This window comes from Hippoglossus stenolepis, chromosome 21 (genome assembly GCF_022539355.2).
Source record: "Hippoglossus stenolepis isolate QCI-W04-F060 chromosome 21, HSTE1.2, whole genome shotgun sequence".
NCBI lineage: Eukaryota > Metazoa > Chordata > Actinopteri > Pleuronectiformes > Pleuronectidae > Hippoglossus > Hippoglossus stenolepis.
The window spans coordinates 15,248,415-15,272,030 of NC_061503.1; the positions used below are offsets into that span (position 1 = coordinate 15,248,415).

Sequence of the window (23,616 nt, forward strand, 5' to 3'; positions counted from 1 at the left end):
AGGAGACGCAGGAATTCCTGATGCAGAACGTTGGCTGCGATACCTCTGGGTGTTAAAATGTTTAACACAGGCAGCAATTACACAATTAACCAAGAACGTGGTGCAGAATGTAAAAAAAAAAAAATCAGTACCCACACACACATTTGTGTTTTCAGAGCATTTAATATCAGTTGCAATTATGAAGTTTAACTCCTTCTATTAACTCCTTCTACACCTTTATATTGGCAATAATAAGACCCCATAACTGTGTCCCCTGATGTCATCGTCCCTGCATTCCCAAGTATTTGTTTTACTTTTTAATAACTCAGTTCATGATGAAAGAAAGTCGGTAGTCCAAAGGTTGAAAATAGTTACAATTGTACAGTTATAAACACACAAGTCAAATGTGCATCCAAATAAACAAATATACAGTACAAGTGATAAATAAATATGGTACATCAACCTGAATTGTGTGTCCTTTTTTTTTTTTTTTTACCTTTTCCAGGTTGATTGATTGGCACATACTGAACGCAGCTTACAGTGATAACGGCAGCAAGTTCATCACTTCAAATTCTCAGTAATTTTTAGAAACAATGGTTTCTTGACTTCAGACGGAGGTAGACGACAGTGTTTCTAATTTATAGCCGGTAACCATCGATTTCGTACGTTAGCTAATAGCACTGTAATGAGGCTAACTTTAACTTCATGAGTTCCCTGTAAATAAGGGTATTAAGGGTAAAAAGGGTAAACTATATTTGTTCTAGTGTTGCAGTGTGGAGTTGGTTCATGAAACATTAGGGATCATTCTGTATTTTTGTTCTCTTTTCAGCTCATTTGGCTGCTTGGCTTACATGCCAAGTTAGTTTTTTCACACAGTATGTTTTCAATTTTAAGATTGCAAAATCGTATTTAGCAAACTTAACACCATCTATCTAACCATCTCCCCTTTTAGCGCTTGTGGTTTTGGTTCTACAAAAGGTTAAAAGAACTCCAGCTACAGTCCTATGTGCTCTGCTTTGGGAGAAATCCAAAGCTTTACAGGCCTTGTGGTTAAGCTAGTGGACAATCCCTGTGATTTACGACTGCCACTCTGGTGCTTGATTATTTAAAAAGTTGTTGTTTGAGATAATAAGAAAATCTTCAATGCAAACCCCGTGAACAGAAATGAAAGAAACAAGCGCACAAGCAGAAGAGTCAGTAGGGGGCACAGATGGTGATCTATCAAAAATGACTCACAGTACGAGCGGATGGATGGCTTATTGGTGTTGTCCTCCTGTTTGTGGAAATGGACAACTTCGTTAAACCTAAAATACCGGACCAAGTTTGCAGGAAAAAAATCAAATAATCATATCACAATAGTCTTTATATACAATGCCCGTCGAGCCTGATTCGATTTCAAAATGTCCTTTAGTCTTAAAGGAAGTCCACAGATGTTAGCGGTCAACGTTCATTCTGCGCAGTTTGGGGGGCAAGTTGTCCTCCGGCCGACCCCCTATCATGGAGATCTGGACTGGTGTTGGAGCACTGATGGTGCTAATGGCTGCTGGCAGTCTGTGTTTCTCCAGCTCGACCTCCTCTGCGTTTCCATCCAAGGACAACAGCTGAACCTGCTCCTCCAGCTGTGCTTGCCTTGTGACCGGGATGGAGCTGGACCGGAGCCTCTGAATACTAAGCGGCAGGTCTCCCATGCTGGAGGCCTTCCCCCCTGGCAAGGCTGCCCCTGTCTTCAACCCCCTCCAGAAGGTCTCCTCCTTTGTGGAGCTCATGCGCTGCAGTTTGCTGGGCAGCCTCATGGCTTGGTCCTCTGCGTGGTCTGCATAGTCGGCTGACAGGAGCCTTTCCCTGCGGCCGCCGCGGGCACCGTTACCCAGCGGAGGAGAGGAGGGGGTGGGCGCGACAGACAGAGAGTTGGGTGACGTCAGGGACGACTTCTCCTCCTGCTCTTTGACACTATAGGGAGGTGTAGGAACCCCGAAGGTGTTGTGGAACTGGGAGTAGTCGACTCTGAAGAAGCCCTCCTCTAGTGACATGACAGGAAGGAAGCGATGACCCCACAAGACTTCATCCTCAGTGTAAGATGTCCTCGCCTGGCATGTCATACCTATGATGGAGAGAAAATACATCAGAGCTAAGGAGCGTTTGAAATACAGACAAGAAAATGACAAAAAAGGAGACATTATTAACAAAACTGTAGAGAGAGGGATATTAAATGAAAAAGGACTGACAGCCAGACAGGGAGTAGATATTAAAGTATTAAATGTCTCTCAGGGAAAAGAGAGGCAGAAATGTGAAGGGAAAATGGCAGACACAGAGAAGAGCTTGTGCTCTTTAATATTTAAACACAATGAAATTAAGTATTTCATATTACTTATTTCATATTACTGAAAAATGATCTATGCCACAGGCTGATATATACGGAGAGATATTATAATTAGTTCTAACCAGTGGTTTCCACGATGCCTTCGAGAATGACGACAATCTCAAACTGCTCGTTCATGAGGGAGCGCTGCGACAGATCGAAGAAAGGGCTCTTGGTGTTGATCTCGTGGCAGATGGTTAGTGGCGACACCAGGAAGAGCTGGTCCGCCCCCGTCCCGAAACCCACGTCCAGCTCACACTGGTCCAACGGCAGGAACTCGCCCTCCGGGGTCTGCCGGGACTGGAAACACAAACACAACACATTTACATTTTGACTCATGAGCAATTAACTCAGGATAGTTCTCAAAATCTTTTCCTCCACACTGGGGTTATAGAGGCAAATAATTTGAATCTTATTAGCAACTAAATACCATTTCATTTATAACACTAAAATATGCATAGCACTGAAATGTTGTTTATAATTCAACGTCTTTGAAATTCAAAGTTTCATTTTTTAGGGTTCACAAATTAAGATTGAAATGTTTATTTAAAAAGGTCAAGTTGCTCTAACTTGAGATTCAATTCAGATAATAAATAAAGTCAGGTATGTCACTGCACAGACTCTTGCTCCGAATGTGCAAGATGGCGACATTTATATATATATTTTAACTTAACGTCTGGATAGTGGGAGGAAGAAACGTGTCGTCCATCTTTATAAACAATCTGTGGCACAGACTGTGAGACAGACATGCTGGGTAAAATAAGGGCGTTCTCCCACCTCCCCCCACATTTCTGTCTGACAGCCCGGGCACCGGTAACATGTATAATTTACGGCACTTCTGTGCAATCATTTACTGTGTACACCTTCCTGAACATTAAAGTACTTACAAAACTCTGTAGGAGCCTACGCCTCGGAAACAAGTATCATTAGATTACGGAGGAGAGACGGGCGCTCGCTCTAAAGAGACCAAGCGGGGAACAGAACCACCTTAATCAAATAAAGTAGCTGTTAAATTAAAAGATGGAATTAGTGCGTGAGCTCAAGGAAGTGGAAAGTGGAAATTTAGAGCTTATAAAAGCTCTTGTCCTGTCAAACCAAAGCCTCTTAATGTAGCTGATATGTCAAGAATGATTTACAAAAGGAACATGTGTTTGTTTCACCCAGAAGGCAGAAAAACCAATAAAAAAGTCCAATACAAGTGAATGAAAAGCCAAACAGTCAGAAGAAATAAATTAGAAATCCCTTTTGTCCCGGTAACATTTTGATATCCCTCTATGATTCAAATCAAATAGTTCTCCCTGTCACATCATGTTAACTTGTGTGCAGACGAATCTCCCCGGCCCTTTGAGTGAGGAGCCGCTCGGTCCACACAGATGGCAAACAGACTGTCATTTGGATTCACAGTGACGTTGAGGACAGAAGGGTGTGACATTTCACGGGAAGACGTCTGTGCCCACAGATCCCCGGCGCGCCTAGTTTGAGGGAAAAGTGTCACTCACGACGGGTGAGACGCATTTGAATTTGAAGACGAGAAAGGCTGTGTTGCAGGATAAAATTTGGTAAAAGCAAAGAAAAATAAACATTTTAAAAGAACAGAGCACTAATGAAAAGAACATTTTAATGTAGAGGACAAAGGCTGGAAAAATCCATAACTTTTATTTGTTTTTTTATTGTTATTATTCAAAATTTACAGATGTGATTACAGATCTGTATTATGATTTTCTGAATGGTGCTCCTTCAAATATGTGTATATCATGTACATATCTATGTACTTTTACATTATAATACCAGTTTAATTTAATGTGATTGCCTATTTTGATTCTATTTTATACTTTAACTTGTTCTCTTGTCTACATTGTTTTGACTATACGCTGCTGGCATCAATAAATCTTATCTTATCTTTTTTTTAATCTTATCTTATCTTAAATATTCCTTTCATATTTTCATTTAATTGATCGACCAAAGATCCAAATCAGCTTCTTGTTTCCATCCAGAAATCCAGTATTTTGTCGGAAATAGATTTTTCCATATTACAGATGACCTCTGCTTCTTGAAAACCTCCCCCTTGCTCCTATAAGTAGGATGAGTAACATCAAATCATTTTTAAAAGCCTGTCATGTCTATATACTAATTTATTTATCATCATCATTAAGATGCATGTGGGCAGTTTGTCCCTTTTGTCAGCCATGCTCCTACAAGTCAATGAGAATGGAATGGAAACAGAGTCACTTTTAAGCCTCTCAGTTTATAAAAAAGACGTAAAAGCTGCTTGTTTTCCAGATGCACAGCTTCCTTGATAATGTTGCAACCAAATGATACCCGTGCAAAAAGAAGAAGGAAGCTGCTTGACACTGAACGGCTTTAACAAGTTGAAAGCCTTGTGTGTCTTCTCCTTCTGCCCCTAAACACTCAGTGCCACGAGGGGGAAATTAATGGCTTTTGGAAGAGGACCTGGTGTGGAGAGAGTGCTTAATTTACCAAGCCACCTGAGATTCAGGTTGAGTGAAACCAGGGCCCCCGTCCCTGGTGACCCACTTCCTCCTCAGTTCACAGTGTGTGTGGGTGCGTGTGCAGGTGTGTGTGTGAGAGAGATGCAAAGAAACAAACAGTGACAGCGGATGTTACACAAGTGCGTCCTTGTGTGTTTGTCTTTTATGCAGCTGTGTGTGTGTTTTTGTGCATGTGTGTGTCCCTCTGGAGCCTTCGAACTTCAAGCTGGACATTAAACATAATGGCGTCACAGATGTCACATTTCAGCTCCCATTCCCAATCCTGAGGCAGCACCATTACAGCCAATTCATCCGTCTCTCGTTTTGTCTCTTCTCCTCTTCTCTCTGTTTGTCCTTCAGAATCAGACGACGGCAGATGTGGCAAGCCACGATGACACGTATGCTTTCCCGCCTTGCTAAACGCCTGCATCCATGCCTGTCTGTCCGCGACTACCACTCGCCCGTATCACTTATCTCCCGCTGTGGCCCAACCTGCTGCGACGAGCTTCTCTTGACACTGATGAGCAACCGCCCAGCTGTCACTCCGTCTCCCTGTCTTTGTGTTTCAGCTCAGTTTAACCACACTGCTGCTGCTGCTGCTGCTGCTAACTTCCCCTCACGTCTTTAACTCGTCTTTTCTAGTGAGCACGAAGGTTCCTCGGTGTGCTGCAGCCAAACTACATGCAAACATGTCTCTCTATTCTAAAATCCTATCCTGCCCGCGGTGCAGGGGTCAGTGTGCCACTGCATTCTATTGGTTTATTAATGAAAGGTGCATTAATATTTATGGGAATTCAAGGTTATCTTTTAAGTTAATATGCAATAGTGGTGGAGAAAACACTTCCAATTTAGTGACCTTTGACACAACTGCAGTCTGACTGCACTAAAGTAAAATCTGAAGAAATATAACTCACGCTCAAAAGTCGAGGTACTCCCTGTTCTTTTAACATTTGGTCCATCATAATCAGGTTTGACAGTAAATGCCTTTCGTTTTAACAAAATACCTCCGAGCAAGTATCATTTACTGTTCTTGTATTCCAGGAAGCCGTACTTATGGGTGTGTGGGATCATAAAATTGAAAATATAAAAAAAACACTTTGTCCATCACTTGTCCTCAGAGTTGAGAGGAACAAGCCGTGATTGAAAATATCTATTAATATGATAAACTGAAGGAACAACCTCTGGTGCACAAATGTTTCCGTTTAGAATAAAGCTGCCGCTCCCATTGTGCATTTTTTGTGTACAACAAAAAAAAATAATTCAAATTCTGCTTATGTCTGAGATGTGTGCTGGAGGAACGCTGAAGATGACACTTGAGGGAACCGACAACACAGCTTTAATCAATTCACTTCTGGGTCAATTTTTGGATTAATGCTGCAGCCACGGCGGGGGGTAACAGTAGGGTAGTTGTATTGCAAGTGTTGGAGTTTTTTGGAAAATATAAGGATAATATGACTGATATTCATGGGGGACAGGTGGTCGTCCACTAACAAGGGGGTTAGTGGTTTGATCCAAGGCTCCTTTACTCTGCCTGCCACAGTGTCCTTGGGCAAGACACTGAACCCCAAATTGCCCCTGATGGCTGAGAAATGCTGTGCAACATAAATCGCTGCATGTAGCAGCTCTATGTGAATGGGTGATCGTGGCTTGTATAGTCTGAGTGGTTGATAAGACTAGAAAAGCTATAAATAAATACATCTACCATTCGCCTAATGATGCGAGTCAATGGAAACATACTGCTGATGGTCTTTTATCACCGTCTTCTATGAAAAAAAAAAAAATCACATTATAAATGTCATTATTTTAAATTCTGATCAAGAACCTGAGCAACTCAACAGTATCCAGGCCCCATAAGAATTTACAACCCATGCTCACCCCCGAGTATCCCTGACAGTTGATAGCAGGTACCATGCCACGCTGCGTTTATACAGCTCCGGCACAGGATTTACTGCAGCACGCCTCATTTCTCCAGTCAGCGTTGTGGGCCTACCCATCTGACAGTGACCTTGAGCTGAGCATCACCTGAACACAAGCCACGGCTTTGTTTCAGAGAGCAGGTACAGTACTGCGGGGTGATGCTGTATAGTCAATTTACGCTGCAATTCCCCACAGTGCAGTGTGACACCTCGGTGGCATAGTTTATGGGCTCTACAACCTCACTCTAATATTCATCAAAAGACACTGCACGTCTTCAGCAGTGGCGTCCTGCACACTGTGACTGACAAATATGACAAGTCTCCGCCTCTGTTTCGAGATATTGTTGTGCCACAAGCATCAGGAGCGGCGCTGGATCCGAGGGAAAGAAAGTGAAATGAAAGTTTTGCTTGTTTACTGTCTGTCCTCTGTGGGATGATTGATGGCATTTGAACGCGATGCTCTTTAGCAGCCAATTAGGAGAGTCCTGGATGTCTGACCTTCCACCAACACGTGGATAGCTGTGGCTTAAAATCTAATTTAACGATCATTTAAAGGATCATCATTTACTGGCACAAACCCCAGATCAGGTTCATCACGTAAATCTAATCATCTGATCTCTGGAGGACAGCCAAGGACTGTCGGACTAAAAAATAAGAAAAACAGATGGGTGGGAGCACTTCACACACAACAAACACCCTGTTGTATGTCGAGCAGTAATTGTGTTACACTCGCGATGGTTTTAAATTTTTTTAAGACTGAATAATGCAGTGTAGCCATGAAGGTTCTGCAGCACTTGTTGCAGCACGTTCTGTTTGAATCTTGGCAATCAAAACCAATTAGGGGCAAATTTCCCCTCGAAGTAGCAGTGATGTGTCACCCCGAGCATAAATAAAATGATCACAGAAAAATCTTCTTAAATAGTAGATCTGAATGTGCAATAGAAAACGGTAATATCCGTGAAATCGGCAAATCTGACAGTCAGACGTGACAGCGAGCCCCATGTGTGGACGCCCAGCTGCTTTCACTCTTCTTGAATTAATGGGATTACCGCAGCAGAAGTTACAAACATCTAGGAGAGTATTAAAATGCCTGATTGAAACTATCCTGTGTGAAGTTGATGAAATTGCATCGGTGCCTTGCAATTAGCTCAACACATTTTCCTTTTGGCCTCTCTGGGCTATTAATTGAAAAGCAAATAAAAAGGTGATGAAATGAAATAAAAATCGTCCCAGAGTGAGATGAAACACTAACAGTAAAACCTTATTTAGTGGCTTTTAATGCGCTCAAATGAGAGGCTTTTATTCTTCTCTCTCTAAGGGTTTCTACCCAAATCAAAAGAAAAATGAGAGTCTGGACAGAAGGTGATTCTTTGAAAGATGCTGTGTGGATAAATTTGGCAAATGGAGCGTTCAGTGTGAGCTGCACTAACGGTGGCACTCACTTACTGGGAGCTTTCTGGTGACTCTCCCTTGAGCTTCAAGGAGGGAACTGTCACTTGAGATCATCACGCCACTTCTCGGAGACGACAAAAGCACGACTAACTCTCCCCGTCACAACAGAGCACCACTGTCCTTCATGCATTAGCGGTGTTTGGACTGAAGAGAGCTGGATTCCATGAATAAGAGACGTTTGGTGCCGAAATACAAGACGTGGATTAACGTGCCGAGGCTATAGTCTAATAGAGCTCATGCAGGGCCTCAGATTTTGTGGTATTTTTGTCTTTAGGTAAGAGTCTTCACCTCATTGTGGCCCACTGAGCATTGGAATGGGTTCAATACATCTATACGTTACCCTGCTCAATAAGTGCAGAGCTACCCTCTGGTTACTGTCCCCCAGGGGCCCATTCATCTCATCTGCAGACAGTCGAGGCTGAACTTAAATATACAGCCCAGTCAGATGACCCTCGGAGATGAAGAGGTGAGGAGGGGAGACACTGTTCATTTAAAAATCCAACAATAATAAAGAACAATCTGCTGCAGGGGGGTAAATGTAAATGGTCACTCGTTAAAATCCATAACCTCATGTGCAAATCATATAGGACCCTGAGGGAATGCAATCAATTCTGGAGATGAATGGAAATGCAATGCATGACTTGGAAAGCACTCATAAAACATAATGAGTAATTTCAGGACATATTAATTGAATGTTAATTGGACGGTGACAGGGACGGTGGCGTTTCAGGAGTTGGAGCAAGAGGCGGATGCTCACTGCGCCAAAGTGCGCCCACTTGTTCTGTGCGTCTTTTGGACACATGGCGCTCCTCCGCTCACTGACTATATGACCTGTATCCTACCTTGATGAGTTTGCACCTGATCTGCGCGGACACCATGTGGCTGTTCCGCAGGTTCCCCACTCGGAACATGAGGCACAACTTCCCGTCCCGCTGCGAGATCACCGCGTCCTGGCTGAACATCAGAGTCTCTGCGCGCTTCTTCGGCTGCGACATCTTGATGAACATGCAGCCGATGAGGAAGGCGTCCACGATGGAGCCCAGCAGCGACTGGAAGAGGAAGAGGATGATCCCCTCCGGACACTTCTCCGTGATGTAGCGGTAGCCGTAGCCGATGGTCGCCTCCGTCTCGATGAAGAAGAGGAACGCGGAGGGAAAGTTGTACACGTTGGCGACGCACGGCGTGTAGGAGTCGTCGTGGCCGCCGTGGGTCAGGTCGCCGCGGATGTAGGCGATCACCCACCACATGGAAGCCATGACGAGCCACGCCACCGTGTAGGTGAGGATGAAGATGAGCATGTTCCAGCGCCACTTGAGGTCCACCAGCGTGGTGAAGAGGTCGGAGATGTACCGGCTGGTCTCCCCGCCAAGGTTACCGTGCTGGACGTTGCAGCGGCCGTTCTTCTCCACAAACCGCTGCCTCTTCTTCTTCACCTGGGCGGAGAAAGTCATGTCCTGGTTGGTGTTCACCACCTGGTAGTCCTCCCCAAATTTCCTCCGTATGGCCGACATGGTTCCAATCCCCTTGTTGGTGACAGGCGGTCGCTACTTGTGCAGGGTCGGGCTCTTTACGCAACTTTGGTTCCCTCCTGCACAAACACCATGCGGCAACATTCAGCGCGCGTCCTGCGTCCCGTGAGGTGGAGACGCGCTCCTCTCCCGTAGATTCACCGTAAGTGAGCACAGATTCTGCGCAATGGGCATGATTCAGTCACACTCGGCTCCTCGCAGGTGCCAACTTTTGCGCTCAGCCTGGGAGAAAAAAAGAGAAAACCCAGTGGAAAGCACGCGTGAAACAAAAGCTGTATTCACATTGAAAAGGCTGCGTCCTTGGTGGATCCACTGAGGTGCTGCTGCTCAATGAGCCGCTGGATGGGAAAAGCAGGCTACAGTGCGCACTTGTGCCAGAGGGAACATGCTCTGGTGGGAGTGACTGCAAATTAAAGACTGCAGCACGGGGGGCACATCTCTCTTTCACAGGGGCGGATGTGTGGCTACAGTTTTATTGTATGTACCCAATCAGGTAATAGCAACAATCCGAGCAAACAATGTGACGGTGATATCAAACCGAAACCCTTCTTTTCATATTTCTTTGATATGTGTTTCCTGTGACTCTATTATTTCCATCTTGAGAGAAACGGTGTACGATAAAATTGTTTTTTTTTAATTCTAAGAACACTACTTGTAGTCATTGGTGGCTTTTTAGCTCCCCCTGGTGGTACTGCAGTGGAACTAAACTTGACTGGTGACAAGATCTTTAGTTTAGTTTAGTTTAGTTTAGTTTATTTGAGGATCCCCATTAGAAACACATGCCTGTAAAATAATAAGGCAAACTAAACAGGCTGGATGAGATAGTCAACTTTGTTGGAACAGAAAATGAAACAAAGGAACACACATGCAGACTAAGTCCATGCACAGGAAATAAGAAAAATAAAAGAGGAACAAACCAGGATTAAAGGTAATAGTGGATAACAGTTACAGCTGTTGTATTGCTTAGTCAGCTTATTAAAAGTTATAAAAGTGATGGACGATGTCATTAGGCAGAGAGTACACTTGACCTGTATACGACAGGGAGTTTGCAGAAGTTGGCTCCTGCAGCTGGTTGCATTATACGACCAGAGGCTGCACCTCCTGTGCTGTAACCATGCTCAGAGGCCCCATGTATCTGGTGAGCCATACTGGTCGGGTTGTTTGTGCTAATTACACTCGGTAGTAACATTAGTAGGCACAAAGACATGTTTTGTACTATCAGATCCAACTGTTTTTTAATTTGGTGAGAAATACTGTGAATCCACAGACACACGCACACAAAAACACCCTGTGATGTTATACAGATACAAATGAAATGCACCAAAAATATAAGCTAATGCAAACATATCAGCTAATTTGTCACATTGAACTGTTAAATGAGCCCTTTATTGCTTTAAAGTCCCCTAAATCAAGATTATCACCCATGACATTTCAATATCCGTCTCAGGGATTAAACAGATATACCTGGCAATCAAGCTGGAGCTGGAAGCCATGTTTATGTATCCACTTCATGATTTCAGATGTGTTGTTTTGCACCACGACTGTTTTTTATTGTTTGACTCTGTGCCCAGGAAACAATGTTAAACTGAATTGCAGTAAAAAGTAAAAACCCAGACACTGTTTTTATCTTCTCCTGATACGTGTTTTTGTCAAATATCAAATGGAAAATGCATCAGTGGCAGAAGAAAAGCTTTCACAAGTCATTATGAGAACAAAATATATACTCAACTACAAATGTGGTGCCTCGACATTATATAAGAAGAGCACACTCGTATTACATCACACAGCGACAGAACCTTTTCTACTCGGTGTAAATAATAACAGCAATTATCTCTGCAATAATAACAGTCAGAAGGTCGGTACTTCATGCCTGCTGTATTTACATATTAAGAATTATAGCCTCAACAGCATGGGGCCATTGATATGAGAGTTGATATTGTAGTCGTGCAAATTATCTGATGGAATGTGTAAATTATCAAATTATCTGAAATCAGTTCCCAGTGAAGCTTGTGGAGGCCTCATGGTCTGGAGCTGCAGGGCACGGATGGTTTCAACTGATACACCACATTAGTATTGGTAACAATACTGGTGTTATTTAGTTCATCAGGCAGCTGCTGCCAAATGTGACAGAACCGTGTTACACACAGATTTTTCTTTCATCCACGTCATGGCTAAATTTCTACTTTTAATTGTATATAGAATTTCTATTTTTAATCATATTTTTATACTTACAAAATTTTCCTTTGTGCTGCTGTGTGGATTGTTAATTTCCTCTACGGAGGATCAACAAAGGTTCATCTTATCTTATCTTATCTTATCTTATCTTATTTAATCTTTGAACAATGTGCATCCATTAGTAAATGAAGTACTTCTCATTAAACCTGAGGAAAAGTACTTACTATCACTACTACTGCTATTGTACTATTTACACAATATTCATACTTAAGTAAGAATATAGGGTCTTCATTTTTCGGGTATTGCACTTTTGTGTTGTGCGAATTCATGACAAATTTACAATTAATTACAAATTTTGACATATAGTGGCCCAATGGAGGATAAGTAAAGATCACTATTTTACTATAAATACACCAAATTCTTACTCAGGTAAGGATAAATAAGAATATAGACCCTGCAAATTTCATTTAATATTTACTATTAAATTAAAAATCCAAAGATATTTTGGGGGCCGTTGCCTTGTTTACAGCCTTGATGATAATTAGCATTTCCTTTTACTTACAGCCAAACAATCCAGGGTCTCATCTGTGACCTTAATGCTTTATTGGGGAAATTGATTATGTGGGAGAGCAATAAACTGAACGATTGCAGTTGGTGGGTAATAAAGTGAAAACATGGACAAAATACACTGTGCATGCAATCTTATAAGGGGAAATGCGACGGTGTGTTGCGTTGTATGACATGAATGTTTGTGTTAAATCATCTTCCTCCTGTGTGTGTTCCTGTGTGTGTTCGTGTGTTTTCACCGTCCAGTGACCCTCTCTCTCTCTCTCTCCTCCCTCCCTCCCTCCCTCCCTCTCTCAAACCTCTGCAGCCTTCGCCTGTCTCCTCTCACGACCCGTCCGCTGCACCCACAATTCCCCGCGCCGGGACAAGATGGAAGAAAGCAGCGGCCGCCGGAGAACAATGTTTTGGCAATAAAACCCCGAAGCGGCGACCACGGAGACGACGCGGCCACGTTTGAACCCCACTGCGGTCATGTGTAGGTGAGTGCGGACCCGGGGGCACCTTTTACTCGGGACGGGCGCGGGGTCTTTGTCGAGATTTCACGCGACGGAGGCGTCTGGCTCCGGGGAGACGCGGCGAGAGGCAGCATCATTGTTTCTGTTGCATGGGCCGTAATGCGGGTTTTCGGTCGGGGCAGCTAGCAGCTAACGAGCTAACTAGCTAGCTAGCTCGTGGCAGCCTGATTGTTATAAACACCTTCGACGCGCACACTTTAACTCACAGCTCGGATCCCGGCTACCGGGTCGACATGGGCGCTGGTCGCCGGGGAGTGTGTCGCTAGTCCCCGGCCTGCCGGTGAGCATTGCCCGGGTGTTATCGCAGCTAAAGTTAGCTATCAATAAATAGAGCGCCAGCGTCGCTCGCAGACAGATTTGATTTCACGAGCGTCATCAAAGCTCGGGGACCGAAGAATGAGCACCTCGCGCCGCCGACCCGACTCCCAGCAACCCGCCTGTTTCCCCTCCGGCTCCCCCCGCTTCCATTATTCTCTCCTATCGCTGGTTTTTCGGCGACTCCACTCGCCGTTTAAAGACGCCACGAAAACGGCATCAGGTCGTGGATGTGCGTTAGCTAGCCCGATAGCAACGCTGGGTAGCAGGCTAACCGCTGCGTTACATTGATCCCCCCCCCCAACGGATGAAATTAAGACTTTTTATTACCACAAACGGGACTTATTTCACATCCCGTGACTTAAAGTGTCGCTCTGTCTTTGTCCAAAACGACAGGTTGTGGTTTTCAGGAGGATTTAATCGCTTGTTTTGATTGAGGACGCGCGGGTCTGGTTGATTGTGTCTCATTGTGGCTAGGCGGCTAGCTTTAGCCATGCTAACTGTTATGCATCACAAAAGCTCCATCCGCTTTCTGTTGGATTCGGTGTCTCGCAGCTCCAGACTAAACAATAAATCCCCCCCCCTCCTCCTCGCTCGTTCCTCCATGCTCGTCCTGCTCATCGGCCCCACCGCGGCCCGAACTCCCCGGAACCTCTCGCTGGATTTGACCCAAATATCGTTTGTTTTAGGCGACGTGTAGTGAACCGATTAATTTGTCCAATATCGGAGCTGATGCCCCCAGATTTTGCCTCCACGCTGGGGCTTATTAGCCGAGTGTTGTTGTGGTTTATTCGGCTTGAATCAAAAGTGCTAAAACATAAAAGATCTCGAAAAAGCCAATTAAGCTAAAACACCGATTTTTTTATTAATATTATGGCTGTAATCCAAGTCACGTGTGGAACAGTGGAACAATGTGATGTGTGGATTAAATATCACAGACGCAGTTAAGAACAGCTCTACTGTTTTTTTTGTTGTGGGTGATTTAAGTTCAGAGATCCACATTTGTTTATTGTGTAGTCACCCAGGCAGTGACACATTCATCTGTAATGTGGGTTTCTTTAGAGGTTTTAAACCCATATTTAGATGTATTGGGACTTTCCTTCTAATCCGATATTCTAGGGATGTTACATATTCATATGTTCATATTGAAGCACTGGTGACTGATCTCAGAATAGAATAGAATAACATGAATATGTGAGAGAGATCGAAAAAACCCTTTTCATAGTGTAAGGTTTGGCATGTTACTGAAGTAAAATCTGCTAAAAGTCTTTGATGAGATAAAGACATGGAAAGTAGAGTAATCACCTTGGTTTTATAAAAAATGTGAAAAGTGTAAGTGTCCTCTTACTTGAATCAAACCATTTTTTTATTTTTTGAATATGCTCTCATACTGCAGCACTTTATTTCAGTTTCACTTTTCTCCTGACATTGTATCATGTATATATTTTGTGTAAAACACTTACAAAGGATCCCAGTTACCTAACTAGTGCTTGCGTTAGGTAAAGCCTACTAAATCCAATAAAGTAATTAATGGTTGACTAAGGGGAAACTCAGAGAACGTTGTGGTGCACACGTAACACTGAGGGCTATGTAGCAGTTACTTAATAGATGAGATGTTATCATTAACACAACATTTGAAAGTTACTTTGCATTGTATTCATCTGTGTAATCATCAATACTTAATGTGACTCTTTTTATTCCCTCTCTTTCAGGATATTCTCCTCCTGCATTCCTCTTTAGACACATTGCCCTCCTTCTCCCCTGCACAAAGCAAAAGCACGATCATGAGTATTATCCAAGACAAATTAGCCAATGAGTTTTTGCGGAACGGTGGCATGGACCCAAATTTTGCACCAGGTATGCTTATGTTCAGCCACCTGCCACCTGTCACCAGCTTTACACGGCTGGCCTCCCAGTCCGTTATGGGCGAGCTTTCCCAGGAGATGATCCTGAAGAAAGAACGGGACTCGCCACCGGAACACCAGGGTGCCAATGCTGTAAACACCGGGGGCTTCCTCCACAGCATGGGCATTAAGCAGGAGCGGTTAAATGAGCTGGATTACCGCATGCCCCTCTATGGCGGGGGTGGAGGAGTGGGGATGAACTGTGTTGGAGGGGGCGCGGGGAAGAGTGGCAATGACATGCAGGACATGTCTTTTGGCAACCACCACCAAAATCACCAGAACATGCTCCTGCATGACCTCAGTCTCAGCAACGTCCGTAGCCTGGCTGAACCGGTAAGAAGACACCATGTTTCTACATAATGTTTCGAGTCATACTGCATTATTTCTGCTTAGTTTCCCTCTTACTGCCATAGCAGGAATTATAATGTACAGACTTGGGTTGTATAGACTGCTGTGTACTTTTAAAGAAGCCCCTATCTGCCATCTACAGACTGTGGTATACATACTCTATTATATGTCCTTAGATTCCTGGAAGACCGGGTAAAGAGCCAAAAGAGTCCTCAGGTAGAAGAGGGCGGAGGAGCAATGGGGACGGGCAGGGAGGCAAAGCCCGAAGGAAACGTAACGATGCTTCGAAGGTTAATCTCCTTTCTATTCTCTTTTTCTCTTCTCCTAAACTACGCCAGAAAAATATTTTGTTTTGCTTAAAAGCATCTGTACACCACAAGATTGTCTGATACCTACATTGCTTTAAGTCTTTAAATGTGTTTGAACTATGCTGAGGGAAAGTCAACAGAATTTACATGTACCTCTTGGACTCATGGTTTCTTTTCTACTTGTAGTCCATGATGTTGGATCCAGATGGAGCCTGCCTGTCCCCCAACTCAAAACCACATATCTGTGAGCACTGTAATGCTGCCTTCCGCAGTTCCTACCACTTGCGCAGACATGTGCTCATACATACAGGTGAGAGACATTCGCTGCTTTTGAAAGCTTTACTCTTCTCTTCAGGTTTTCATCACTTGAAATATAATGCTCGCTTTGCTGATCAGAGCTTTTTATGGGGGGGGAAGTGTTTATTTATGTGAGATGCACACACATGTTAAATCAACTATGAGACAGTGTCTGCTTCTTTTATATGATAAAATGTTCTGTCACACTGTAATGCAACTGACAAATTCTGACAAAGGAAATACAAAATAAGCTTTACCATTTTAACACAACACTCTCAGAACAAATTCAGTGTCAGGAAGCGATTGAACTGCCTGGGACTGTTAAAAACCAGACAGTCACTGAAGTCAGGTATGACTCGATGATTACTCATGTATTTCTGGACGTCTTAGTCATGCTCTTTTCTGGAAGTTACTCACATGGTTCTTTGAATTCGACCTCATAAATTATTTAAAGGGAAAATTCCACTTTTTACAGCTTCAGTTTATTTTTATGTAGTTCACTTGTGTGTCCTTATTCCAATTATGTATAACTTTATTTTGCAGTATATTTGTATATGATCATTTAGACATAGGAACATTGTTATTGTTGAAGGCCCAGTGCTATTCTAAATTCACAATGAAGTACAAAGTATATCCAATATATTGGATTTTTTTTTGTGCTTCTTGTTTGTAGACTGTTAAGTATGTGAGCGTCTTTGTTTTTATTTCGATCTGTTCTTATGCACAAGGTGTTTGACCTGGCATTTGAAATTCTACTTCCTCGTCATGGTGACTATACCATGACGAGCTGTGCATATACTAATTTGGTGAGCGGATGGTTGTACTCTTGATCGCACAGGTGAGAGGCCTTTCCGGTGCAGCCAGTGTAACATGAGCTTCATTCAGAAGTACCTCCTCCAGCGGCATGAGAAGATCCACAGTGGTGAGTTTCTGTTCGTGGAAATATCGTTTACTAAATGGTGTTGGAAGCAATCAATGCCTTCTTTTGTTTGCAGTTTGTCGGTTCATAGAAGTTTAACTGGAGTGGTGTACTAACACTGTCTTTGCCCTCTTTTGCAGGAGAGAAGCCTTTCAGCTGTGACCAGTGTAACATGCGCTTTATCCAGAAGTACCATATGGAGCGGCACAAAAGGACACACAGTGGCGAGAAGCCATATCGCTGCGAAACCTGCCAACAAGTAGGCAACATCTAGTTTGTTTATCAAGTAGCTTATAACTGTTTACCCTTAAGATATTTCCCTTTTGACTTTGTATATGATTTTAATGAAATCCATTAAGTCCTGTCTCATAGGCATGATTGTGTCAGAAGAGATCAGGGAATATAAAGTTCTCATTAATTGCAGTGGTCATATAAAGAAGCTACTTAAACTCTGCAGAAATGTTCCTGTTGTTGAAGATAAAAAGAAAAACTGCGAAACTAAGCTTATACTTTTCTCTGTCTGTTTTCCTTCTGCCCACTTAGTTTTTCTCTAGAACAGACCGGTTACTGAAGCACAAACGGACTTGTGGAGAAGCCATAAAGAAGGGCCTGGACCCAAGCATGCTGGAGCTCAGCGAAGCGGAGCTAGGCCACGGCAGCTATTCACTCACTCAGGGAAACTCTACCACCTCCGGACGCAAGAGGGCCAAGTCCAAAAATGGAGAGGGCGGTGAGCGCAAGAGGAAGAAGAATGCTTCAGCGGCAGCAGCCTCATCCTCTGGGGGGATGGCCCGAGACATGGGGCTTCAGGACTTCGGCATGGAGCACCCCTCAGGTTCTGGCCCCGCCATGCAGGGTCGCACTCCCAAACTGGTCTTTAAAAAAGCTGGCCGCAAAGGCCTTGACAAGGGCCTCCTCTCTCTGGATGACAGTACTGATGGACAAAAACTGTTGGGCCAGAAACATGGCTCCATGGATCATGTGGAGGATTCTGGCCTTGACAACATGGGTCTACTCCAGGGAACTGTGGGCAACAAGCAGGGGCCCACCACCAGCAGCAACTACGATGATGCAATGCAGTTTGTGAAAAAGCGGCGCTACCTCCATGCAGTTAACAATGACTATGGAGCCAGCTCACTTCACATGGCAACCCAAGGCAATAGTGTAATCCAGGGTTCCCTGGGGCCTGAGCCCACGCTGGCCATGCTGGACACGTCGCCTTTGGACCTCAAGCACGATAAGTCGGGCATTCCAGATGAGGTACTGCAAAGCCTGCTAGACCATTATAGCCATAAGCCAGAGGGGACACACCACCATGACGTGACTTTCGACTTGTCAGACCATCCACACCACGTTGACCTCCAACCAGCAGCCCCTGTAACCCCCGAGCTGGACGATGACTCGCCTAATGGTGGTGATAAAACGGCAGTGATGAGCGAGTACTCGAAATTTCTCCTGCAAGCCCTGGAGCGCACCAGCCATAGTGGGCCCTTCCCCAGTCTGGGTCCAACGGGGCCTTTCCCTCTCCTGTCCAGCAGCTCCAGTCCCACGGGGCCCCTTTTCTCTGACAAACACGTCTACACCACATCCCCACTGGATTGTGGCTACCCGCCTGCTGTCTCTTCCCCAGTGCCCATCGTTGCCCCGTCATCCGTCTCTTCCTCGACCTCCTCCAAGTCCCACTATGGCATGCTCGTCGGCTCGCCCTCCCAGGCAGGTTACCACCTCGGCTTGGAACCTACCAGCCACCAGCAGCTGACTCCATCTCAGGAGCTGACCGAGCAGTTGGAGAAGCAGCACTCTCCTGGCACCTTCAACCTACCTCCCCAGGACCTGACTGCCACGTCAGACGGTTCCAAGGGGCAGCAACCCAAGGCTGGAGGAAACGCTGCACCAACCAACGTCTCCAGCTACCCAGACCTGTCCTCTCTGAACCCCCCTAAAGAAACCATGTACCAGATTGAGAACTTTGCCCAGGCCTTTGGTTCCCAGTTCAAGTCAGGGCGGCGGACCCCTCTGGGCTATGGCAGTGATCCTGGGGCAGAGGTCGATCATCGAATACGGACTCCAGTGTCAGAATTCTCAGGGTATACCAGTTTGTTAGCTGACGTCAGTGAGCCAGTGGGTACAGGATCAAAAACCCCGACAAGCCAAAGTTTCAGATAAGGGTCAAACAAGGTGAATCCAGTTGGGGGCCGTTCTGTTACTGTCCATACGGCCCCTATACCCTTCCTAATTTTGTTCTTGTAGCAAAGTTTTGTTTTTTAAACACTGCCATTAAATGTTAATACAAAATGACCAGGGAGGGTCTTCCATGGCCTCAAATGCAATTTTTTAAAATATGCTCATTTTTATTATGTATTTAGTCGCTTAATTTCTGAGTAGTGTTTTTTGACATGAACGTACCGTAGATTTAAATGTAATTTAAAACATTTAGAGGGTAGCTATGACATTGCTTGATTTGTTCTTTTTCTTTCTTCTTCTTTCCTGAACCCTTGTGTTTTACCAATCATCAAACCATTCATTGTAAAGTAATAATGAATAATGTTGATAAGTTCAATAATAATAATTGTGGCAGGGAAAGGCCCAGAATTCAAATGGCAAAAAAGTATATATTGTCTGTTACAAGAAACCTTTTAACTCAGGAAAATAGGCAAAATTGTGTAATAAGACTTTGTATTATGAGATGCAATTAGCACAGTTTTTACAGGTGTACTTTGAGACTACAAAGCTTTGATTTTGTTTTTGCGTTGTATTTTTTTATTTTTTACTCATCAGAACAACAAATTACAAGACCCGATCATGTTTGGTTTCTACTGCGCGTAGCTTTGTCGAGATTATGGTACTGTTGTGTCAATGTGAAGACATCCACGTTTCTTTCGAGAGCCCACATGTATACACGAGGTAGTACAAATTGATGTTGATGAACATAACTGACCGTTGTTTCCTTGGCACGCGCCGTTGTCAGGTGACGAAGTCTGTCTGACCATGCACTCCTCTAGTCGTGCCCACCAGCGACCGCTAGAAAAGACAGCAGAGACACAAAAACAAAAACAAAAACCACTCATCGCCGTCATGGCTGCCTCAGAATGCAATGAACGCCGATCCGTGATCTTTTATCATGCTGTTGCTGAAGTGATTTTTTTTTTTTTTATTTGTCTTTAAAAAAAAAACGAGTCACCACTTTTCTGCTCCACTCCTTGCTGTTCCTTTTTTTTGTGTCAATGAAATCAAACAAGCACTTTTAAAAAAACAAACAAATCATCATTGGAAACAACAACAACCCATTCAATTTGCATATGTGATACGCAAGTATTATGCTAATGATTTAATATTATTTTAAGAGGAGAAAACTGTGAATGGGGGTTGGGAGGGAGGGTGGGAGGAAGGGGGGGGCTGGATTATTGTCTAATGGGTTTTGATAGGGGTTGACTAGGCATGACGACGGGCATTTAAGTGTATTTTGTTGCTTTTTTCAAGGGTAGAAGAGAGGGAGGGCTCGGGGAGGGATTATTTTTCTTCTTACGGTTTGTCGGGTGATGTTGTAAAAAGATGATTTTTTTTTTTGCCATAATTTTGTTATACAATATTTTGAGAGTACCTCTTTGTATTTAAGTGTTTTGAGAGACAGGCTGACATGCTGGAACCCTTATATCTTTATCCCAAACCCTTTTATTTATTCTCCACTAGCCACAACAGAACTTAGTAGCAGGTATTTTTTTTTTGCATGTAATCACCGGACCTACACCCTACCCCCCATCCCCGTTTTATATATTTTTTTATTTTCCCCCCCACCCCACAGTTTTAGTAATTGCAAGAAACTGCTTCAATAAAACAGCTCAGAAACTGAAAAGTTAAGTTATACCCACCTCCCCTCCCCAAAATGCAGCCCTGCACTCACAAGAATAAACAATGGCCTTCTTTGTCTTCCGTGGCTCGAGCCATTCTATCCTGGCAGCCAGGGTTGATATTTAATTTAGTTGATTTCCTGTGAGACCCCCACCCCCACCCCACCTTTTCCCTTTTCCTATGTCTGTGAGCTCCACAGCCAAGAGACTTTGAAGCTGCTCAGATCACAGGGAACAAAGACTGACCAGCCACGTCACTCCAAACACACTATGCTTTTTAATGGAGAGAGAGAAAAAAAAAAGACAATAAGATTGACCTAAATATACCTCATATCACTAAAGCGTAAGAAAGCAGGGACACGAGTTTCATGTATGTAGTGGAAATATTTGTAGTATAGGTTCGACATATTGTATAATCATTTAACACTGCCTGTGTTTACAATTGTTGAGTAAAATGACTCAAAATGCAAATGTATTTTTTTTTCTTTTCTGTAAAAACATCCACGCCAAGCAGTGTTGCATTCTAGATGCCTCATAGAACATTCATTTTTCTCATGTTATCCCTTATTTTTGTTACTTGCCATAATGTGTTTTGATATGATCTCTAGAAGGATATTGTTTACAAAAATGTACAAAAACACTAAAAATGTGTGTTCTCAAATCTTTTTTTTTTATTTTTTATTTTTTTTGAGTTTTTCTCCAGTATGCATGATAAAGACATTTTTGTATGGCTTTTTTTTCTGTCACCTCAATACCAAATTTTGTAGCAGAAGCCTCCCCATTCCTTTGTCTTATTTGTTCTAGACCCCTTGTGATATGATTTCCCAGGCTGTACCTGTTATTGAGATGATGAACGGATTAGAGAAGCCAATAAAACTTTTTGTTACAAAAAAATGTGTATGGTTCTTTCTTTTTTTTTTGGGTCCCTGTAAGTTTGCCTTTTCAGTAATGGCTGAACGATGCCCAGGTAGAAATCTGTGTTCCAGTTCAGGTTACATGACCTTGATCTGAAAGGAATGGTTGCAGGCGTGAGTAAATATAGTCAAATCTTGCAGGCCACTGGTAAGGTGAGAGATGTCAGACCCTGCACATGTGTGTGTGTGTATATATATATATATATATATAGAGAGAGGCGAGAGATATATATATATTTCTATATATATATTAATCAGGCCTTTTTATATTGTGATCGTGTAATTTCATAAGGCTGTCGTCATAAAGTTGTTCATACCTTATGATGAATGATTGGTTGATGTAAGTAAGCCGTAATTTTATTGGTTACAAAATAGATGCATGATCATAAATTATAAATTTGCCTCAAATAAGTTTTCCCTGTAAATTTTACTTATGTATGTGACTTGTACAGGACACAAAATAGAACTGCTTACTTTTGCAATTCTTTGACGTTTTAATGTCAACTGTTGCTTTGTGTCACTATATGAATACATGGTCAGCCTGAAATTAAACCAACACCAGATTCTGCCAGAATCCGGCAGCACCAGGTCCAGACGAGGTCGGGGCAGCACAGTAGAAAATACAGTTTACTACAGAGAGACTTGAATGCACTCAATCTTACAGTGGCTGCACTTTGTTCCCACTGTGAGTCAATCCACTTTACAGTCTGTCATGTGATCTGTCCACTGAGAAGATGTTTTTTATCCCAATGAGTTCCATCGACCTGAGATTTAAAAAGTGCCCGCCGCCAGAGGAGGGAGCTGTTTTCCTCCAAGTAGCTCAGGATCTCCTGACAGATACTCACAAGTGGCCCAGTTGATGGCTGCTGGGATGCAGTACTTCACTGTCAGTGAGAGTCCTTTGTTTTCACAGCCACTTCCTGCTGTTGACGGCTGATGGCTGTAAAAAAACAACCCGTTTCCAGGACACTTAAAGAGGGGCTAAAGTGGCGCATGGTTTTCGTGGCAATTGTCTCTTATACGGAGTCAATAACCATGTTTCAGCAGCCTCAAATTAAAAGGAGCTAAGTGCTTTCACTCGCACTTGACCCGAACGTCACTGTCAGATAAGGTGTAATCGGCCTATAAACCTGAACCTTTTCCAAGAGCTTCAGTCTCCCGACCTTAGTTTAGTTTATTCGTTTATTTAACACAATAGAAATGTTATATGACTTATTTAAATCTGGGCATGACAATATAAAAGCCAGTGTGGTAAAACTATTTACAGCAAACAACTGACCGAATACACAAACAGCACCTTATATCAAAAACATCATAGAAAATAGTGTCCATGTTAGAAAATCAAAGGTCAATGATGTTGTTGTAAACTCTCTGTAATGGAGGTGGGAGATTGTGATCAAGCGATCACCTCTGCCTGACGCCCAGCAGTCACTAACAGTGTCTCTGCCGAGTGACACACACTGTTTAAGTGGTGGTGGCGCAAGATCATACATTAAACTGTCAAAGGTCAATAAACTTGACACTAGACACTAGAATGGCAGTAGATCCAGATTTTTATTTGGATCTACACCAAACTGCATCAGCCCCCTAAACATTTCAGATTTTTCTTTCATGGAGATCTTGAATTATTCAATGAGAAATCAAGGACAAACCTTTAAAAACAGCCTGTCTAGCAATGTTAAGGAAAGAGATTCACCCCCTGAAGGATTCCAGTGGTGGAAAAAAAGTTAGGATTAAATTAGTAATTTTTTTGTAATTAAAAGTCAAGTTAGGGTCAATGAT

The 23,616-nt window shown here is 43.3% G+C and overlaps 2 protein-coding genes across 3 annotated transcripts; one reads left to right on the top strand and one right to left on the bottom strand.

Annotated features, from left to right (window-relative positions):
- Positions 1 to 142: 142 nt before the first annotated feature.
- Positions 143 to 10,155, bottom strand: LOC118101119 (G protein-activated inward rectifier potassium channel 1). The gene is made up of 3 exons (XM_035146806.2): positions 9,038 to 10,155; positions 2,422 to 2,638; positions 143 to 2,080 (listed from the first exon to the last, which is right to left on the bottom strand). Exons 1-3 carry the CDS (start codon positions 9,704 to 9,706, stop codon positions 1,413 to 1,415), a joined length of 1,554 nt encoding a protein of 517 aa, XP_035002697.1. The 5' UTR covers positions 9,707 to 10,155; the 3' UTR covers positions 143 to 1,412.
- A 2,617-nt stretch (positions 10,156 to 12,772) lies between these two features.
- Positions 12,773 to 21,814, top strand: znf281b (zinc finger protein 281b). 2 transcript variants are annotated; one of them, XM_035146378.2, is made up of 7 exons: positions 12,773 to 12,945; positions 15,009 to 15,533; positions 15,725 to 15,838; positions 16,043 to 16,166; positions 16,992 to 17,075; positions 17,213 to 17,331; positions 17,616 to 21,814. In XM_035146378.2, exons 2-7 carry the CDS (start codon positions 15,081 to 15,083, stop codon positions 19,236 to 19,238), a joined length of 2,517 nt encoding a protein of 838 aa, XP_035002269.1. In that variant the 5' UTR covers positions 12,773 to 12,945; positions 15,009 to 15,080; the 3' UTR covers positions 19,239 to 21,814. The 2 variants fall into 2 exon arrangements, with proteins under 2 accessions (XP_035002269.1, XP_047194364.1); XM_047338408.1 differs by having other exon boundaries at positions 12,773 to 12,941.
- The last annotated feature ends 1,802 nt before the right edge of the window (positions 21,815 to 23,616 follow it).